The 15,367-nt window shown below is 52.8% G+C and overlaps 8 protein-coding genes across 8 annotated transcripts; 3 read left to right on the top strand and 5 right to left on the bottom strand.

The window, feature by feature from the left end:
* Window positions 1-421: 421 nt before the first annotated feature.
* On the bottom strand, window positions 422-1,972 carry Z519_01910 (uncharacterized protein; the record flags this gene model as incomplete). Its single annotated transcript, XM_016759667.1, has 1 exon — window positions 422-1,972. The coding sequence occupies one exon, from the start codon at window positions 1,970-1,972 to the stop codon at window positions 422-424; it is 1,551 nt and encodes a 516-aa protein (XP_016624995.1).
* A 687-nt stretch (window positions 1,973-2,659) lies between these two features.
* Z519_01909 (uncharacterized protein) lies at window positions 2,660-3,652 on the bottom strand (the record flags this gene model as incomplete). The annotated part of the gene is made up of 1 exon (XM_016759666.1): window positions 2,660-3,652. One exon carries the CDS (start codon window positions 3,650-3,652, stop codon window positions 2,660-2,662), a length of 993 nt encoding a protein of 330 aa, XP_016624994.1.
* An 809-nt stretch (window positions 3,653-4,461) lies between these two features.
* Window positions 4,462-5,226, bottom strand: Z519_01908 (uncharacterized protein; the record flags this gene model as incomplete). Its single annotated transcript, XM_016759665.1, has 1 exon — window positions 4,462-5,226. One exon carries the CDS (start codon window positions 5,224-5,226, stop codon window positions 4,462-4,464), a length of 765 nt encoding a protein of 254 aa, XP_016624993.1.
* Window positions 5,227-6,844: 1,618 nt separating this feature from the next.
* Z519_01907 (uncharacterized protein) lies at window positions 6,845-8,217 on the bottom strand (the record flags this gene model as incomplete). The annotated part of the gene is made up of 2 exons (XM_016759664.1): window positions 6,845-8,074; window positions 8,122-8,217. 2 exons carry the CDS (start codon window positions 8,215-8,217, stop codon window positions 6,845-6,847), a joined length of 1,326 nt encoding a protein of 441 aa, XP_016624992.1.
* A 313-nt stretch (window positions 8,218-8,530) lies between these two features.
* Window positions 8,531-8,764, bottom strand: Z519_01906 (uncharacterized protein; the record flags this gene model as incomplete). Its single annotated transcript, XM_016759663.1, has 1 exon — window positions 8,531-8,764. The coding sequence occupies one exon, from the start codon at window positions 8,762-8,764 to the stop codon at window positions 8,531-8,533; it is 234 nt and encodes a 77-aa protein (XP_016624991.1).
* An 845-nt stretch (window positions 8,765-9,609) lies between these two features.
* Z519_01905 (uncharacterized protein) lies at window positions 9,610-11,515 on the top strand (the record flags this gene model as incomplete). The annotated part of the gene is made up of 3 exons (XM_016759662.1): window positions 9,610-10,102; window positions 10,189-10,711; window positions 10,777-11,515. 3 exons carry the CDS (start codon window positions 9,610-9,612, stop codon window positions 11,513-11,515), a joined length of 1,755 nt encoding a protein of 584 aa, XP_016624990.1.
* A 1,033-nt stretch (window positions 11,516-12,548) lies between these two features.
* On the top strand, window positions 12,549-13,326 carry Z519_01904 (uncharacterized protein; the record flags this gene model as incomplete). Its single annotated transcript, XM_016759661.1, has 3 exons — window positions 12,549-12,767; window positions 12,824-13,006; window positions 13,075-13,326. The coding sequence occupies 3 exons, from the start codon at window positions 12,549-12,551 to the stop codon at window positions 13,324-13,326; spliced, it is 654 nt and encodes a 217-aa protein (XP_016624989.1).
* A 619-nt stretch (window positions 13,327-13,945) lies between these two features.
* On the top strand, window positions 13,946-15,025 carry Z519_01903 (uncharacterized protein; the record flags this gene model as incomplete). Its single annotated transcript, XM_016759660.1, has 1 exon — window positions 13,946-15,025. One exon carries the CDS (start codon window positions 13,946-13,948, stop codon window positions 15,023-15,025), a length of 1,080 nt encoding a protein of 359 aa, XP_016624988.1.
* Window positions 15,026-15,367: the final 342 nt, after the last annotated feature.

Below are 15,367 nucleotides of genomic sequence, written 5' to 3'. Positions count from 1 at the left end.
TCCTTTCCTTTCCTTTCCTTTCCTTTCCTTTCCTTTCCTTTCCTTTCCTTTCCTTTCCTTTCCTTTCCTTTCCTTTCCTTTCCTTCGCCGACATTTCGTTTTTGGTTCCTTCCACCCTTTCTTTGTTTTGCTTCTCCCTCTGGCAAGAACTTGGCCCATGTCCCGCGCCCGCCATCTGTACCTGTACCTGATGAGGCTGGCTAGACTGTTGTCGAGGTGTCGAGTTGTCCGTCGGTCCGTGCAAGGGCGGCATATAATATCGCTCGCTCACATTTTGGGAAGAGGAAGTTATTTCCCAAAAGTGAAGATCGTTTTTGGGACTTTTTGCACGCATTGCCGTCTCTTTCGTCGGCGAGGCAAGTACCTCAGTCAAGCTCGATAGCTTATAACCGAAAGATAAGGATTGGCCTCTCGTTGATCATCACGCCTCCGTCTTCCTCACTACCCCGATGACAACGGAGATGTCGTCCAACTTGCCCCCTTCGGCCGCTATGCCCTCGTCAAACGCCCTCTCCATGTACGGCGACTCGGCGTTGGGATCCATGGCGATCTCCCTGGCGGCATTCATCAGCCGTCGCGCGACGTAGATGACACCGTCTTTCTTGGCCTCCTCCAGCTCTTGCTCCTCCCTGTGGCTTGTCGGCGACTGTCCTCCTTCTCCCGACCCGTGATTATTCCAGCGGGACATGCTCTCGCAGATGTTTTCGCAGATCTCGTGTTCCCAGAGGTTGTCCGTGACGCCGTCGCTCAAGACGGCAACCACGTCGCCGACTTCGACGTTGTCGATAATGTCGCACACGGCGTTCTGGAGCGGTGTATCCGGAGAATTGGTGCCCAGTTGGCGTGGGCAGTCGAACCAGTGCCATTGTTCTTTGGAGTGATACAGGACGCGGCCACGGGCCCCGGCGCCGTCGTCGTTTTCTGTTTCGGGGGAGGAAGAGGAGGAAGAAGACGGTGGGAAATGCGAGGGGCGGATGAGCAGGATCTTGCAGTCGCCTAGGGTTGTCGCGAAGATTACCGGCGTGGGTTCTGTGTGTGGTGGTGAGGGCGGTTTGTAATAGAGCAGCGCGGACGCCGCCGTCGTCGTTCCGAGAATGTCATTTTTCGTGGAATCCTTGTTATCCTTGCTTTCTTGGAAAGTCGATGGAGATGAAGAAGAGGCATCTTCGTTGTCTGCTCGCTCGCGATCCCCCTCTTCAGGCTCCGAATAGAACTCGTCTTCACGATCCCTGTTCAACGTCCCCTTGGTGACTTTCTTGGTCGCGTCGTAGGCATCCTGCAGATTCTGGACCGGGTCGACGTCTCCCAATTTCACCGCGTCCTTCCCGTCTGGACCGGCGAGTGACTTCTCGACCTCGACGTCCCAGAAATGCGCAATCAGTCGGCTCCACAAGGCGGCGTGTCCCCTCTCTTTCTGCGCCCAGGCACCCACCCCGTCATTGACGGCGACGAAGTTTCGAGCAGCAGATATGATTATCGCGTCGTCGCCATTCGTGATCCCGCGCACCAGTTCCCCGTTCACGGTCGGACGGCGGGCGCCCCGAGACACGGAGGAAGGGTTGTGTGTTGTCAGAGGGTCTGAGAACGAGCCGGAGGGCAGCGAGACGAAAGGAGGCGGGAACGGGCGGGAGGGCCGTTTGGCGAAGACAGAGTAGCCAGTTTCGAGGTAGAATGGATAGGATGGTCTGGAAGGGGAGGAAGAGGCGGTGGTGGACGAGTCCGCGGACACGGTGGTGGTGCGGCCTTCAGATATGAGATAGCGGCGCAAGTGGGTGGCCGAGGTGCCAATGGCTCTTCTGGAGCAGGAAGACTTCTCAAGTTGCCATATTCCTGCCGCTTGCTGCTGCAGCAGCTGCAGAGATTGAGGGCGAGGTCGTCGAGGTACCCGCACCAATAGAACGAAGCAGCGGCTATTATCGAATAGTCGTGCTACAGCATGCCTGGATGGTCGGCCCACCTGCTGAGCGAGCATGGAAAGGACCAGAGCGCTCTCATAATAAGAGACGCATACGTTCTGAGGGCAATAATGAGTATGGCTCAACAAAAAAGGATTGACAAACTACGAGCGAGGTGTCAACGGGAAGGTCAAGCGTTTATCAGGGGGTAGAAAGATACGCCGTGCTATTGAGCTATACACGTCAGAACAACGGACGGTGGGGGAAGCGGGAGGCGGTGGAGGAGCCTCAGGAGCTTAGCGACCGGCAACTCTGCGGTTGAGTTCCGGGCCATTTTCTCCACACCGACATCAGGGATCGTCTTGCCGTTTCCTCCCGCTGTATAACCAGGAGTACTTTGGCCAGCGAGCAGTAAGAACATGGTGAGCATGGCCGAGAGCGGCGAGGGAAAGTAGGGGAACTACAGATCGTGGAGAAGATGATCAGTCTCTCCCGCCTCGTGGCTGGACATATATACATGTATATACTGGCTTGGCTCTTTGGCTTTTGGATATAGTACATTATAGGACATGTTGTGAGTGGTGAGTGACAGTGCCGACTTCAAATGGAGAGCTTTCCCAGTTACAGAATACAACTGAAGGTCGTGATGTCGTAGCAGCAGCAAGGTTTGTGTGTGTTGCCGACGTGAGAACCTGCGGAGTGAAGACAATCGCCCTGGAAGCGATCAGAGAGAAGGTTGGGTTGGTATCTTTAATACTGTACTCTCACACCACCGCCCTCTCCTCATCATGCCTGGAGACGAAGCGCTCTGCCCGTCCGATAAGCTCCTCATATACCGTCCAAGCCAGCGCCGAGCTCATCGCCTTCCTCCCCATTCTTAATGCAAGCCCATCGAAGAAACTCTTGATTCCGTCCTCTTGAAGCATCAGCCGCACTGCTTTCAACGTATTCCCGTACTTCTGCGGCATCAACTGCAACCTTGTTTTTACAGCGTCGAACGGATTGGTGATGCTTGTCGCCAACCCTGCTGCAATGACGCCGCTGGAAGCGTTGATCGATGCCGAAGTGGTCGTCGAAGGTCGACTTTGCCCTTGATCTGCGGTGGTGGAGTGTGATGTAAACATCTTGTTCAGGTGTGTCTTGCTTGCTTCGTAGAAGAGCACGTACAGGCCTGCATACGGCGCGTCACGGATAGCCGTGGCACCAAAGCCGGAGAAGAAACCCTTGAGCCCTTCCTGCGCAAAAATCGACCTTGTTGCAGAGGCAAGAGATTTGTAGGCATACATGTCTGATTCGTAGCGCACTTTGATCACCGTCACAGGCATGATGATGAGTCCCGCAAACACTCTTGCCGTCGCCCCCGTTATGAGATTTTGTATGTTTGAGAGCTTCGGCAGCACAGAGCTGCTCTTTCTAGGGATAGACACTCCATCTCCGGACGCCTTCGCGGCGTTGTTGGCGAGGATCTGACGCAAAGAACTGAGGGAAGTGAAATACAAGGCTGATCCGAAGCCTGTTCGCAGCGCTGAAGGAAGGGTTCCTCGCCAGAGGCTGGCCACGGGATGTGGACCGGAGAGGATCGATCGCAGGACCGTAGGGAGCGACGACGAGTGAGATTGCTGGACTCTGGTTTTCAGCAAGTCGGCCGGCTGCAAAAGCACTGCGCTCGAGACACCAGAGGTCAAGCCGGCAAAGAAGTGAAAGGTGGGATGCGCTTTTTTGGAGCTCTGGACTCTGTGCGCACTGCCATTGGACATGTTCCAGAAGATCCGAAAGTCGTGCGCCTGCACTTGCAGAGGGACTAGAGATTGGGAGATGGATGGGCTGCTGTCCCGGACTGACTGTGCATGGTGGTGGGTGCCGGGGATGGATGAAGAAGAGTAGCTCTAACACAGACCAGTGCCTTCAGGTTGGTGAGGATTGTAGCTCAACGAGATGCATGAATAAGCATCCTGCACAAGAACGTCCTTGTTTACGAATACGGGCAGGAAAGAAACAGAGAGTTGCAGGCGAGGTGAAATGCTGCTTTTGTGAAGTCATTCACCGAGCTATTACTATTACGTAGTATCTAGTAACTCTCTTGGGCAAGCGCTCGTACTCGGCACAGTTCCCACAGTTTGTATGCCTTGTACATCCATCTCACCGGTTATGCCGCCCACCAGAAAAAAGGTCACCGTCCCCTGCTCGACACAACGCGAACACAGTCCTCAAGCACACCACCTTCCGCAAACAGCAACTCTGTCACTTTTCCGGGCATAGTTTGGGTCGTGATGCTTCTGTTACCCGACTCTTTGGGCTCTGCATCAACTTGTGCAAGCGAACCGCAGATCCCCTTTCACTCTTGTGATTCGTGTCCTTTGCCTACAAAGCAGTCAGTAGGGCACACCTGGCCGAAACAGGGGGAAATGTCTGACAAATGACTATGGTTCCTCTTTCCACCTGTGGCGCAACCCTTTGGCAATCCTTCAAAAGCGTCCCGCGACAATTGTTCGCTTAATTTGCTCTGCATCCTCACTCGTCCCTCGAAACCTGTCCCACGAGCCAAGTCAAACAGCCACTGACAGACTTACTCTTGTGTCGAAGGCCTTGTCAGATGCAAGAATTTGAGGATGTCAATGGCCTGCCCATGGCTCTTTGGGTCTCCGACTTGAGACGACACAATCGCCCATGAGAAATCCGGCAAGGCTTGACATGGCAGGCTTTGAAATCGATGATTCAGAGCCTGGAGGATATCCTCGTATTGTCCTGGATTGCTTCTTGAATGCCATCGCGTCAAGCCAAGCCACACCAGAATGAATAGCCTGTGGCAATGGTTGCAGATCCCGGAACTCGGTGCAAGCAGCTGTCCAAGTTTGTCCAGCCGGGGAATCGAATATTTTAGCGCCCAAGTTTGATCATGTTGCAGGGCCCAGGCATCCATCTGGGAGAACAGTGAGGCAACTTGATTGACTTCCGCATGCCAATCATGGAGGGATTCCCGGCCAACGCTGCTTGCTTCGAGGTCGTCTAGATATGACCCAAGTCTGAGGTTCGTCATGATCATGGCCATTCTGACATATTGTTCCACTTGGAGTGAGAGATCGAGTTTGTCCCATTCGCCAACACGCGAAATGAAGGCCCTGAGACCGGCTGAATGAGGTCTATCCGTCGTCGCTGGGTCCTCGCGGACCCCTCGATACCGGTGCAGATACCCATGCAGCAGAGCGATTATACCAGACAACACGTCCTCGCCGTGTCTCGTGTGCGGATCAGCTATGAGGGTTGCAAAGCGCCGGGGAGCGGCGTGACGCCAGAAAATGGTGCCAGGACTGGCCCCAAGCCCTTGGATCATATCGATGTAAGCACTTACTTGCTCGAGGAGATTGAGGAGTTTCACAGGGTATGAGAAGGACCAGGTAAGTTCGAGGGATGCCACACATGACTTACCCCAATGAGATGATAAAACATCCGCGTCTAAGGCCAAAGCTTGTGCAAATTTGAGCAAAGAGACGGCTTGGTCATTCAATGACACCGATAGACTGTCGAAGGGGTCAAGGCTAAGAAGGAGGCTGCTAGAAAACGCTCAGGACAAAATGAGGTGTAGCATGGAGTAGTCGCGTTCATCCAGTGATGACCTGAGGGGAATTTCGGGACTACTCTCTCTTTACGAAGCTGGGAAGTTGTCAACGCTCCAAAGGTCGTCTTACTGACACCGGCCACATCGTAATCCAGGGGTTGTTTCGATTCTACGGGCATTTCATGATCTTCACGGGCAGATTGCGAGGCCGAGGCGTTGTTCAGCCGCTTGAGTCTTCGCGATCTTCTCTAAGTATGGGTGTTGATCAGCTTCTGCCGATGCTTACTTCCGGCCTGGTCGATCCAGAATAACTCGACCGGCGTAGTAGGTGGTTGTGGGGATTCAATTTTGAAAACAATATCGGGCGCCATCGTTTTAGGTTTCAGATGCTGCAGAAGGTGGCCCCCGTCATTCAAGGGCACCCCAGAATCACTGCGTCTGTCTCTGCTCCCCGGCTGTCCAGAGAGACGTATCCGTAATGACAGGCTCGCGGTTGGACACTTCACCAGGTGAAGTCTGTCGCACAAGATTTGCACACTAACGTTCGTTCTTAATAACAGGCAGGCAGTTTGCCAACTGTGATCAGAAAGTGTAGCATGAAAGGTCGTTGTAGTTGCCCAAATACAATGTTCAGATTGCGGACGGCATTCCGTCGAGGCGATTCGAAGGACTACTCACATATTTCATTGGTCAACAACGCCATATCGAGTTGCCGCCGTTCTTGCATCAAGAGCCAAGCCCCGCTGCAGCTTGTGAATCGCGACTAGAGGCTGGAACGCTGTAGTCGGACGAGGAAATCCTCATTGGTAAGCAACTGACTCGAGGCTTTGAGATGGAAAGGATAGGGCGGCAACCATGCAACGGCCTCATTTCTAGCCTTAGTGTCAAAAATGCGGGCTCTGTTTCAGCGTATGCTATCTCCGGAGATCGAGAGGCCGAGACTGCATGACAAATAGTGCAGACTCGCTCTAGACCTCTTCGTGACGATGGAATCCTGGTCAGATAGGACAGAAACTTGACTTACGGAAGACCGTCAGCAGTTTCCCCGTATCATGCGGATATGGCATTCCCGAGTGTTGAATCCAGCCTTCCACCTCTTGCAGATGGTATATGACACTTCGAAATTTCGTGTCTAGCCGCCACCAATGAGAGCGCCTGGGATTAAGAGACCGGTGATCACATGAGCGCAGAAGTCATTCCTGCAGTGGAATGCCGATGCACTTAGACAATGATGGCTTGTTCCTTCTGCGATCAGACCCTGGTGCCTGATTCATGTCCTTGGGATCCGCCAAAGCGTAAGGTTGAGGAGGTCCGAACAAGCGAGCGGGCGATCCGGTTCCCTTGTTAGAAAAAGGGTTAAAACAGATTATCGGACGTCGAAGGTCGCCGCTGATCATTTCTTGGATTTTTCGTATCCCTCGGTTTTCATATCCTTCAATCCTAGATCCTCCATTTCCTCATCTGTCCTTTCATATTCCTCAATCTTGACCTGTGGATCCTCGCCGGAATCCACATTCAACTGCACAAATGAGTTTGCCAGTGGATCCTCAAGGGTGATGGAGTATGGAAATTCAGCTTTGATACCTGCATCGAGTTTGGCGAAAAAGCTGTCCCACCTTGACCGTGTGTCGGCTGTCATCGAGTCACCCCCCGCGAGATCTTCATCCCCGACATCGAAGATCTGACTGTGAAGCTGGTCACGCACTTGGGTGAGTAGGCCCTCGACAGTAGTGAAACGGCCGCCAAGTGTGCCGGGCTGGACCTCCAACCCAAGATCATGGCTTTTTAGGACGCAGGACTCTGACTTCAAAATATCCCTGGACAGGTCTTCGATGCTCTTCACTTCCAAGGTGATCCGCTTTCCTTTCTCGGGAATCGCACCCCCAGTTTTGACATCACTCGTCCTAAAGCCACAGTGGTCACAGACTGTCGCCATAATGATAACTTCCTTGAAATGAGGAATATTAGTCTTTTTCATGTTCACTGTGCATGGCTTTCCACAGGCGGGACACTCGGCGTGCAATTCATAAACTTCGTCGTTAACAATATCCACGCCTTCCATCCCGCCGCCATTTTCTGTGGTATCCTCATCGACTACGAGACCAAGCTGCACGTTCTGCTCGCGACTGCGGAAATAATCAGTGCGGGTGTATTTGGTGCCCTTGTCGTTGGGCGACGGTTCGATAAATGAATTACCCGAGATGTCGTCTAGCGAAACAGTGATTGGAAAACTGTTGCCTTGTAGCATTTCCCCCAGCTTTTGAATGACCGTTACTAGAGAAGTATGCAGCGCAGGATCCGCATCCTTCCTGGCCGGCTGATCACTTTCCAGGTCTGTTTTGATCTTCGAGATCATGCCCTCAAGATTTGTGAATTGGCCCGGAGCAGGCGGCATTTCGAGGCCGAGATCTTCGACGCGGAAGACGCCCGTATCAGCCCGGACAACTTGTCTCTGGAGATCCGCCATGTTGTCCAATCTAAAGGTAAATTTTGTCCCCTTCTCTTGAATCTGTCCTGCGCTTTTGACAGTGTTGTTCTTCCAGCCGCAGTGATCGCACGAGAAGGACTCGAGAAGGATCTCCTTGAAATACGGAATTTTGATAGGAAGGATTCTGGTTATACCCTGGAAAAGTTAGCATATTTCTTCAAATTTCATGCTGGCAGACATACTTCATCGCGACAATTCATGCATAAACTCTCAATCTCGTAGACACCAACCTCATTGGGGTCGGCACGAACGACCGTAGGAGCCTCGGATTCAGCCATGTTTTCGGGGGAAACAAAATATGGTGTTCAGGGCTGTGCAAGCTAAGTGTTACAGTCCTGGATTCTGAGAGATATTTTCACAATCCGGCGTCGTCTGAGGGCCAGGCAGAAAAAGACGCTTCTCGAATCAGAATCTTTTCGAGCGACGCCGAAAGATCGACGTCTGCCAAGACAAATGAGGGGCACTAATGTAAGGCCCGATATTGTGCAGCCTTGCTCAGCCTTGTGCAGCCCAAAGGCCTCCAGAGCCTCGCCTATGTAGCCTCGTCACCAGGCTGGTGGCTCTGGGGAATCCCTCGAGGCATGCAATCCATCATTTCTTCATCAAGTCCATCAAGCTGAGGCTGGGCACGCCTTTGGTTTGCATGCTCCTGTTCAGAAGGGCCTGCAATCCTTCCCGGTCTTTTCGTGCTTTTGCCCTTTTTTTGCTGCTGGACTTCGTCGACTTTTCTAGGGCGCTACCTGCTGATTCTGTAATTTCCTCAGGGCGCTCATCAGAGACAGTACTATTGATCTGCTCTTTCTTTGCGCTGTGGCTGGAGTCCATGGTGGTCACGGCCCTGGTGACGCGATAGCAAACGGAGCATCGCTGAGACTGTACCTTCCGCCGGGGGTTTCGCTTCTGTAGATGGCCCTTCTTGCTGGTCTTGGTCTTAGTATCGGTAATCTTTATAGACGCTGTCCATCCCGGTAACAGCAGGCTGCCACATGTTGTGCATGTGTCCCCTGGCCTGCGGTCTCCTTGCGATGACTCTCCACGTACAAGGTCTACGCTTTCGCGCAATAGCTGTCGGGAGGTGGATGGAGCAGAGAGGCATATCATGCGTGCAGAGTCCTGCAAAAACCTCACTCGGGCTGCCCGTGGTTCATTCATTTGTGGAATCGAGACCTAGCCGTCCGGGGCATGGAAGTTTTCACTCTTTGGCCCGGATCGGAATCTCTGTTTAGCAGAGGCGCTAATCGGTACCACGTTGAGCAAAGAGGAGGTGCATCTGCAGCAGGGCAAATTTGGCACAGTGGATTTCTGCTGCAACACGGTGAGAACGAGATGGGCAAGACAGGTGCTTTGTTCAAGGGGTGGAAGGGCGACGATGTCTAAGGTACGACGGATTCTGATGCCAAGGCCCCAGGCCTGGCTCGGCCCCTTCTCACTAGCCCTTTCCCCGGCACACAACATCAGCCCCGCGCGAGTATGTAGGAGTGAGATGCGGCTCCCAAAAGACTTGCGACATGGGGGAAAAGACCCGCAGTTACATTCATTTTCCTATGATGACGGGCGGCGACAAAACATTGCTGGGAGGTTACAACGACGTGGAATCTGGAAGACCAAGCACTCTCTCTGATATCGGGCTATTAAACACAACGCGGCCAGTCGGCCATCCCTTCTAGCAGATGAGTACTCCTCAGAGATACTCGTTCGTCAATGCACGCCCCCAAACAAAGGCCGAGAAGCGTCAGACTCGCACTGCAATCCGGTCGCACATTGGACGATGGACGCAGGAGAACCAGCAGAAGATCGAGGGCAGTAGAAGTGCAGTGAGTACGAGAGGCTCACCGGAATTATCGCGGACGGACTCCCTCTCCCCGAGCGAGTCGGTGCAGTCACGGTCACAGCATCGTCCTCGGGTAAAAGTGGCAAGGCCGGGCGATACCGACAGTTCAAGCAGCGCAAGTAATTTCGATCAAGAAAGCACGAGCGACGACGTCGACGATGACACTGGACTTACCGTCACTGCTCCATCCCGGCTCCGTCCAGCGCTCTCTCCCGCTTCGGGGTCCGCATCTCATTCTTTTATTCAGGTGTTGGGATCAGGGGTGCTGGATCCGTTTCAGACCTATCCCTCAGCATTTCCTTCATCGTTGATATCGCAATGCCATGAATATTGTAAGTTGGTTGGTTTCGCTCTTGTTAATTTGGCCCATGGGGAGTATGGCAGCAGAAGCTGACCGGTGCCACGCCCGATGTTATAGCATTGCAGGTTGTTTGGCCGGGCTTGACACCCCGGTCTGTGAGCGGCTCAGAATCTGCCGCTATCAAGGGCTGGTTTCCGATGGCACTCAACGATACGGTTGCGCTGCACTCGCTCTTGTTTGGTGCGCTCAGTCACAAAAGACTTAACCTGTTAAAAGGATCAACCCAACCTGATGACCCAGCTGTGATCCGCCTGGAACAGGATATGCGGCGATGCGAGGCTGAATCCATTACTTTAATCAACAAAGCCCTCCGCGATCCAAACAACGTTATCACAGATGCAATACTAGTCTCTGTCCTTGCCATGGCGACAAATGCGTGGGACTTGACTCTCCAGCGCTTCCAGACCCAACCTGCCACTCAGCCGGTCTTTGATCCTTTGTTGAAAAGTCTTCAATGGCTGGACGTTTATGGTCTGCTCAGCGCTCATCCCATCCATGCGGCTGGCCTCGTTCAATTAGTCGCACTGAGGGGTGGCTTGAAGAACATCGAGACAACTGGCCTGGCTGCTATCATATCCTAGTAAGCTGATCTTTTTATCATTGGTTGTCGCCCTCCGTCGCTAACCGTCTGATTCTCAATATTAGCTCCGGCGTCATTCAGGCGAGTAGGACATTGACTCAACCAGTCTTTCCCTTTATACCTCTGGCTGATGACGGCGATCGAACTGCGACGCTCTGGGGAATGCTGGGTACATGCCCAAGTGAACTTAGGGACGAGTTTACCTATAGTAGTCTGTTTGATTTGGGTCTCACCGTGGAGCTTGCAGTCGTGTGGGTTGCGATGCAGCGATACGAACACGGCGTGGAAATATTCGTCGACGGTGCGCTTCCAGACCTGGATCTCGCTCGTTTGTGCGACCGACGCAACCTGATTCAACACACTCTTTTATCGCTTCCGTCGCACACAGATTTAGCACCAGCTGCTCGATCACGGCCCATCTACGAACCGACGCGACTTGCCATGCTGATATACTCCCTTACCGTGATCTTCCCTCTCCCACCCCAGACGGCTCCAATAGCTCTCTTAACTCGGCAACTAAAAGCTGCGCTCCGAGAGTCCGACATGCGCTCCAGCTGGTCGTCATCGCATCAGGCCCAGCGCCTTCTGATGTGGATTCTTGTCATAGGTGGCGTTGCTGCCCGAGACGTAGCCGAAGAACGACTTTGGTTCGTTGCTGCCCTTGGGAGAATGTCGGCGCGGATCGGGATTAAGAAGTTTGACGACCTGAAGAGAAATGTTTTAAAGCGCATCCTCTGGCTGGATCGGGCGTGCGACGCGGCAGGGAGATCGCTGTGGGTGGAAATTTTGGAACTTGGTGGTTGATGGGACAAGATTGCTGATCAGAGGGCTGTCATCTAAACCATCCCCAGAGACTTGCAATAAACTTTTCGATACGAGCATGAACGAAGTTGAATACGCTGCTATTATGTGCATGAAAATATCTACACCCCAAAGAGGACGGTCTAGGGGCAAAGGGTCAATTACTCTTTCGAGACTACGTGCAGATATATACTCAGTATCACTGGCAGACTAAAATGCCGCGGTCACTGCGCGGGAGATGGTGCCCCGGTTCTTTGTTCTTTCATTGGAACCAGCACCTGGATGTTTTCGGCCGTATAGGTCCTTTTGTACCTGCGGGAGCCACACTGCACGCTAACAGGCACCTGATGGTACCAAGCTCGCTAGGTGACCGGTCACGCGTGGCAGCCGGTGCCAGCCTTATATGGTTGTAACCCGATTTGGTGCGCACCCCTCGCATAATAAGGGCTCCTTCCAGATTCAGTTTGGCGATCGAATCGAGATGAATGGACGATGGAGCGCCCCCGGAGATGCGGCGCGGTATCCCTACTCCGTATTTTGACGCAGAAATACATGCATCAAACTCGCCTTTTATCAGAGAACAAGTCCGATGGCAATCCTTCTCGCCGGTGGGCAACTCTGCAGGGTGCTTACTTATGGAAGCCAGGTCCACCCAGCCTTGCTGACAGTTTCGTTACCCCGGATCTCGGCTCATCTGTCTGCAGACTTTGTACGCCCTAAAAGAACGGTCTTGTTCTTTCCCTGTCGGGTATGTATTGATACACACTCACACATGGCTCCGCTCGGGTACAGGGTCATGGTGGTGTTGTCTTCTTACTACACAGCAGATGGCGTACTATTGGTAGAGCACGTCATATCGGCATGAACCACGATGCCCATCAACCCACGCAGCACTGTGCGAGGAGGCCGGTCGCGAGGGTGGCGAATATATAAGCCTCGACTCAACTCGCTACCTGCAAAGTCATCACCCGTGGCTGATCGAGAAACTTGTGTCGATGCTAGCTCCGGGACTTGCTGTAATTGAGACAAGAGTATCATGCTTTCTTTACACGAACGATTGGCGCGAACTGTGCCGCAAGACAAGCCCGACGTGGTCCTTGCGAAGAGCGTGAGCGACTCAGAGCTCTGCATTGACTGCCGCTATGACTCGTACAGCGTGGCTGACGTTGGTGGCATGCCTTGGGGCGATGAGGAGTATACCCTGTGGATTCTTCCTGCAGTACAGAGCCAAGAGCAGGCATTTGGTATGCAGACGGTGTGCAGTCCCTCTTGCTCCCGTAGGAGTCTTGTTATGCTGATTCCTTGCTCTAGTATCCACAGACATGGCGTGAGCCTCATTGGAGTATAACTCCTCTTTCCACCATTCTCCCAACGAACGCTCCTCTTCAAGAGCCAGCTCCCCTATCTGTCGATGGACGGCGGTCTCGTTTGGTGGTCCCTTGTGCTTACGGTAGTGACGAAGCGACTGAGGAAGTGCGGGCTCGGACGAGGTCGGTAAGTGCAGACAGGTCAAACATGCAACAGGGATAGCCTAAATTGACTGTGGCCAACTGTTGCCCCAGGAGCGCCGCCGGGCTCAAAATCGTGTGTCGCAGCGGGCATTCCGTGCGCGCAAAGAAAAGCACATCAAGGAGCTTGAAAGACGGCTCCAGACATTAACAGCCGAGCACGAAGCATTGCTCAAAAACTTTACCCGCAGACAGGGTGAAATTAATCGATTAAACACGGTGATTGCGGACCTTCGTGTGAAGATAGATATCCTCTCGGGTATTCAGATAGATTCTGAAGATAGAGCCCAGTTCAATCTAGGATAGGAGTGATCCCTGACACATATAGGAAGCGACTGAAAAGCGGATCATCTCCTGGCACCGAGACGGTAAGCATGAATTTACAATCGAGAGGTTCATCACAAAGCCCTCCGATGCAGGGTAACGAGGTTGCCGTTTTGTGAAGGCGTTAACTCCATTTCGTATGAATCCTCTGCCCTTTTCAGAAGGAGGTTGGCGTACATGCAGATGCAAATGCGAATGAAAGTAGGGCTCCACGCCCATCTCTGGGTCCCTATTTTCGCCAGCCAAGCCGGCTGGAAATTGAACTCTTTCAGAAGTCCGCCACCAACACTTCAGCTTGATATTCATTTGACAGACCGAACCGAGCCAATGGACATACTTAGCATAACATTTGCCGGCAGTAGGAGTTGCTTGGGATTTCCTCAAATGGGTGAAACGTTGCGAGGCCTTGCCCCGGAGTTAGGAGATATCGCCGCCCTTGTATTGCCAAATATCGACTTTGTGCCTCCTCAGCATGACGGTTTGCTTGTACCTGGGACAGAAGAAGGGGGTACAAATACCTGCTATGAGCAGACCGGACGGGGGATCAAATGAACAGTTTCGGGCTCATTCTTCAAAGTCGCCTGTTGCTCGATCAACCAAGATGACAGCGACAACCCACCCAGAATACGACAAGGATACCGAAGCCTTGGATGTTGCGAGAGCATTTCCTGAAGCTATCCGAGGCAAGACGATCATCATCACTGGAGTGAACCGCAAAGGCATTGGCTTTACCACCGCGCAGGCTTTTGCTTCCCAGTCTCCTGCTCACCTCATCATCGCAGGACGGAATGCATCCAAACTTCAAGAATGTATGGATGATCTCAAGCAGCAGTGGCCCGAAGTTGACTATCGCCTGCTGATAATCGACCTCTCGAGCCAGAAAGGCGTTCGGACGGCAGCCCAGGAAGTCCTCTCGTGGAGCGATGTGCCATCGATCAACATTGTGGTGAATAATGCCGGGGTGGGGAGTATACCTGAGCGCACAATCACCGAAGACGGGATCGAGCTTACTTTCGCAACAAACCATATGGGGCACTTCTTGTTCACTAGCCTGATCATGCCAAAACTTCTCGAGGCAGCAAAGACCAGCACAAAGGGAGGAACTCGCGTGGTCAATGTCAGCTCGGGTGCAGCTGAATACAATGGTGTCCGATGGTCGGATATCAATTTCGACAAGAAGTCCACAGATCTTCCTGAGGATGAACGCCCAAACTATGCAATCCTCAAGTTATGGGGCATAAGCAATGGGCCAGATATGTCGTACATACCATTGGAAGCATACATTCAGAGCAAAGCTGCAAATGTCCTTTTTGGCATTGGCCTTACAGCAAGGTTGTATGAAACCCACGGCATATTGAGTGTCGGCGTCCATCCCGGAGTAATCAAGACGGAGTTGACGAGGCACTCAAGCAAAGAGCAGAGAGATGCAATCGCGGCAATGGCTCAGAAGGGGCTGTTCAAGTACAAAACCTTGGGCGCCGGGGCTGCAACGAGCCTGGTGGCTGCCACAGACCCCAAACTGAGCGCCATTGAGAGCAAAGACGGGGAAGAGGGATGGGGAGCATACCTGAAGGACTGTCAAATCTCGCACGACGCGTGTCCTCGCGCAAAATCGAGCGAGGAGGCTGAAAAGCTGTGGAAGCTGTCAGAAGACCTTGTGGGAGAGAGGTTTTCATGGTGATGTGATGGCGACGTGGTTGATGAGAAGACGATCCTAGTACGACTCAAATAGCTGGATCTTCTATAGAACAATTGGTACTTTGCAGGCATTGGATGATATGCCGTTTCCATGTAACAAATTCAAAGGAAGGTCAAAAAAAAGGGACGTGAACATTGTAAGAGGGTGGCATGGCTTTACTAAAGCGGCAGAATCTGCCACGCCTAATGCGGAAGTCTGAAGGATTCTCGGAACATTTCAATCCTGCCTTTTTTCCTTCGTCTCTGGCCTTTTGTGCTCTCATCCTGCGGTGAAAGTAAATGCACAAGGTGCTTCTCTTCACGCCTCAGTCTTATCGAAGGCCAT

The sequence above is a fragment of the Cladophialophora bantiana genome (genome assembly GCF_000835475.1).
Source record: "Cladophialophora bantiana CBS 173.52 unplaced genomic scaffold supercont1.2, whole genome shotgun sequence".
Lineage (NCBI taxonomy): Eukaryota > Fungi > Ascomycota > Eurotiomycetes > Chaetothyriales > Herpotrichiellaceae > Cladophialophora > Cladophialophora bantiana.
Note: the sequence above shows the minus strand (reverse complement) of the source record. Positions and strands in the feature narration are given on the sequence as shown.